The sequence below is a fragment of the Octodon degus genome, unplaced genomic scaffold, assembly GCF_000260255.1.
Source record: "Octodon degus isolate 3935 unplaced genomic scaffold, OctDeg1.0 scaffold00054, whole genome shotgun sequence".
NCBI lineage: Eukaryota > Metazoa > Chordata > Mammalia > Rodentia > Octodontidae > Octodon > Octodon degus.
The window spans coordinates 11184286-11188929 of NW_004524630.1; the positions used below are offsets into that span (position 1 = coordinate 11184286).

Below are 4644 nucleotides of genomic sequence, written 5' to 3' on the forward strand. Positions count from 1 at the left end.
TTCCAGGCCAGCCCAGGTCTCCCAGAGAGACCCTGTCTCATAATATAAACAAAAGTACTAAGAGATGAGAAAAGAAAACCATCCCATTTCTGTTGTTAAATATGCTACATCCTGAGGACCTTCCCCACGTTAGCGCCTGTTACCTTTCATGGTGCAGATTACGCCCTCATGGTTTCCGACGTGTCGCTCAGTGAAGCTCTCTGGGTGGGATGCTGGGCTGCTGGGCCTTCCCACGGGGCACCGGGCGCCGTGCACAGCACTTCCTCACACGTTCTAGGACATAAGAAAGTGTGTGATTTCTCCCCCTCTGCTTTTCAGATTAATTATTCGGAATTTCTGGAGCCATGAAACCCGGTTACCTTCAAATATCCTGGACCGACTGTTGGCCCTGAGTTCCTTATATTCTCCTAAGATCGAAAGCCACTTTTTAAGTTTAGCAACAAATTTTCTGCTTGAAATGACCAGCCTGAGCCCGGATTACCCAAACCCCATGTTTGAGCACCCTCTGTCGGAGTGTGAATTTCAGGTGAGGTGCCCGTCTGTCCGTCCTGATGAGCTGGTCCTATGTTCCCGTTGTTGGCGAGCGCCTTCTGTCGGCGCTGGGCTGCAGCCGGAGTTTTCCTGGAATGTGCGCACATTCCTCTCTGAGGCTGCCTCTCTTATCGTCCCAGGGTGCCTTTAGGTTTCCTCGCCTCCCAGCGCCTCTCCTGCCCAGAGGCGCCAGCTTTGTGCTTTTCTGTGGAGCTGTGGTGGTCACAGAGGTCCGCACCATGACAGACCTTGTGGGAGGGCTGATTGTCCATTTTATACTGACATTCCCAGCACTAGTTAAGGATACTTTGTCCATACTGCTTGGGACTAGAAGTGGATTGGATTTCAGATATTTTTGAATATGAAAATATTCATATATACACAATAAAACATCTTGGGGACCCAGTGCAAACAAATTTTATTTCATATATAACTTTTTTTCTTTCTTTTTCTTTTTGAAAAAGGGTCTCACTGTGTAGCCGAGGCTGGCCATGAACTCACAGTGATCCTCTTGTCTTAGTCTCCTGAGTGCTGGGATCACAGGCTTGCACCTCTCCACTTCGTATACACCTTAGACACATAGGCTGGATGTGAGTTTATATGCCATCTTGTAATAGGTCTGTATTTTAACTGCAGCCTGTCACAGGAGGCATCATGTAGTTGCTTCAGAAATTCCAGGTTTGAGGGCTGGTGAGCCAGCTCAGCAGACCAAAGCGCCCACTTAGGCAAGCGTAGGGACCGCGCCAGTTCAATCCTTGGCACCACATGCCACGCCAGCCCTGCCCCCAGGGTGGGCTGAGCCAGCCAGAGTCCAGACATGGTGGCGCACGCCTGTAATCCCAGCGCTAGAGAGGCTGAAAACAGGAGGATCACCACAAATCTGAGCTGCATAGTGAGACCCTGTAACAACTAAGTACATTAAAAGAAAGAAATTCTAGGTTTGTTGCATTCTGGATTTTGGACCATCAGGTATGGGCTGTGCCTCGTGTGACTGTCATGTGCCTGGCGTACATGAGCTTGAGGAGAGCCACGTAGTATGACTTGTCAGGTGTGATGTGGCACCGTGGCCGCACCTGAGTGTGGTGTCGCCTCCTACCACAAAATGTCAAGGGTAAGAGAATGATTTCATGCCCCGCAGCGAATAGTTCTTTTACTTGATAAATTACTGTTTGCTGAAGCTCTGTTAGAAAAGGTCGTTTGGCTATAGCTTGCAAGAAGTATGAAACGATAATACATAACGGCTGAGGTTCTCTGCCTGCCGCCATGGGCCTTTAAATAGAAATCTTTCAGTACTGCTGCAGAGGCCCATGGTATCCTTTGGAACTTTCTTACCTGCAGGAGTACCCCATCGATCCTGACTGGCGTTTCCGAAGTACTGTTCTCACACCAATGTTTGTCGAGACCCAGGCCTCCCCAGGCACGCTGCAGACCCACACCAGGGAAAACTCCCTCCCCGCGCAAGGGCCAAGGGCTGGGCATGTAAGGGCCACGCAGCAGCAGTACGACTTCACACCCACACAGACTGCAGGTAAGAGCCTTTGCACATGATGTCTGTTAGAGTAAGAACCGTGACCTCTTGTGAAAGAAGTACAGTGATGATAGGAAAAGTCTTAATAACCACAAAAGATGCGTTAAAGGAAAAATGATTGAGGTTCCTGGAGCACTCAGATCCTCTGGAGGACGGGGAATGGGTGCTCAGATCCTCTGGAGAAAGGGGGATGGGTGCTCAGATTTTCTGGGGTGGGGACAGGGAGCTCAAGTCCTCTAGAGGAGGGGGACAGGTACCGAGATCCTTTGGAAGAGGAAGGGACAGGGAGCTCAGATCCTCTGGAGAAGGGGGGCGGGGAGCTCATATCCTCCGGAGAAGGGGGCAGGTGTGTAAAGAGCTTCAGTTTTTGAGAGGAAAAGCATTCTGGGGATGATCTTAATGTGAATACTACCACTGAACCATAGGCTCTAAGTGATTTAAGTGCAAAATGTTATTTGTAGTTACCATAGTTTTTGTCCTTGGGAGTCATTCCAAGGAATCAAACTCAGGACCTTGTGCTTGCCAATCTGGTGCTGGGCCTCCAAGTTGTATTCTTGGCCCCAGTTTTTTTTAAAAAGAGGCAAAAGGGATTTTTTTTTAATGGAAAAACCAGGGGTGGTTTCAGTATTATGTACATCTTGGGTCACTTTTGCCAGAAAACACTAATGCGTCTGGTTTAAAGCATCGTATCTTGAGCTAGGGGTGTCGCTCAGTGGCACAGGGCCTGCCTCACAAGCATGTGGGCCTGAGTTTGAATCCTGATACCCCCCAAAAAAAATCTGTCATCTCTCTAAAGTAAAGCAAAACTAATTTTTTCAAATGCCTTTATTCCTTTGATCTGCAAAGTATGAATTCTAGAGTAAAATGTCTTAATCATTTCATACATGTATAAACACTTCAGCTTCTTATTACTTTATGTATTTATCATATTCTGTTGTTTGTAGAAGCAGGGCCAATTTGATTAATTCAGTGGAAATTGTGCAGTACTAGTGTTAGGAATGATGGGCTCTTCGCTGCATAGGATAGATATAAAAGGTATTATCCCTGTAATAGTCACAGAGGCCAGAGGGCTGGCCCAGGGGCGCGGGCCGGCTGTACCTTGGGCCACGCCTGGGGGCTGCCGCAGCGTCTGCGCAGTGTTGCGGGTGACCTGGGACTGTCGCTGCCCCGCGCGGCCGTGCACTGTGGGGCTGCACGTCCGCGCTGCTCTTGTCCTATCTGTTGCAGATGGAAGAAGCTCTTTTAATTGGCTGACTGGGAGCAGTATTGAGCCGCTGGCGGATCAGTCATCCTCTGACTCCTTGGCTTCTTCCTTGCTGTTTGCCCACAAGAGAAGTGAAAAGTCCCAGCGACCTCCCTGGAAGGCAGTGGGACCTGGTTTTGGAGAAAAAAGGCTGAGCCTTCCTGGGGATGAGGTGGATAACACGGTGAAAGGGGGTAAGTAACGTGCTGAAGCACAGCTGAAGTGAGCTGCTCTCCAATAAGCCCATTAAAGTCAGTTCAGTAGATGTCTGGGCACCTGCTGTGTTGAAAACATTTTTTAAAGTCTTTCAGAAAAAAAGTTAAGTTGAAAAATATCCATTTAGTGACTTTCTGAAATATTAGGGCAGATAAAGCAGTAAATTTGTGATCATCAGAGTAGAACTGATAAGCCACGTCCCACAGGTAGGAGAGAGTGAGTCCTAGTAGAGAATGGGGAAGGAATCCTGAAAGAGTGGCTGGGGCAGGGGGCTGGGGAGAGGGTCCTGGGAGTCTGGGATATGGGACGGGAGAGAGTGAAAAGGGGACGATGCAGGAGCACACAGTTAACATGGAGGCGGGAGGGACTTCGCAGTCCGTGAACGTCTGTGGAGCGCCAGCACCAGGCCACTGAAGGGGCTGCGAGTGAGGTGAGTACTGCTGCAGAGCACACCGGGAGTCTGACGAAGATGCTGAGGTGCAGGCAGCTGTGGGAGGTGGGTGCGCGTTGGGAGGAGCATCCGATGAGCTGGCCAGAGGCAGGGCATGACCCTGGGCTTCCCAGATAGGCCGTGGGGGCTGGGGGAGGGAGGCCTGTGACCCACAGTACTCGCAGCATGAAGTTGGGTGAGGTGACCCGTGTCACGGTGGTGGCATCCAGGGAGATGTGGGAGAAAGTGTGCAGGGGACCCAAGGCCCGTAAGGCAGGGGAAAAGTTGCTCTTTATGAAACGTGGAGCTCTGGTAGTGAATGAAAGACCAGAAGAAAATGCACAACAACGCAGAAAAGACAGAACCTGAAATGCAATATGTACATTTTGATTTATAGAAGATTAGAAACAAGAGTAAATTCCCTTTTATTTAATCTAAGAACTAGGGGCTGGTGAGATGGCTCAGTGGTCTAAAGCACCTACTTAGAACAAGCTTAGCAAAGCCCAGGGACTGCGGTTCAATCCCCCAGCACCACATGGCAGCCAGCCCTGCCCCCTGGTGGGCTGAGCTGGCCACACACAGACACACACACACACACACACACACACACACACACACATAAATAAATAAAATTAAAAAAAAAATCTAAGAACTAAAACACACAGACACACACACACACACACACACACACACACA

The 4644-nt window shown here is 49.4% G+C and overlaps 1 protein-coding gene across 1 annotated transcript in view; it reads left to right on the forward strand.

Annotated features, from left to right (window-relative positions):
- Positions 1–4644, forward strand: part of Prkdc (protein kinase, DNA-activated, catalytic polypeptide) — a 188415-nt gene that overhangs the window by 124154 nt on the left and 59617 nt on the right. The window contains exons 57-59 of the mRNA XM_023717692.1: positions 292–526; positions 1870–2059; positions 3287–3496. Coding sequence (XP_023573460.1) covers positions 292–526; positions 1870–2059; positions 3287–3496 — 635 coding nt within the window. The remainder of the gene's footprint in view (positions 1–291; positions 527–1869; positions 2060–3286; positions 3497–4644) is intronic.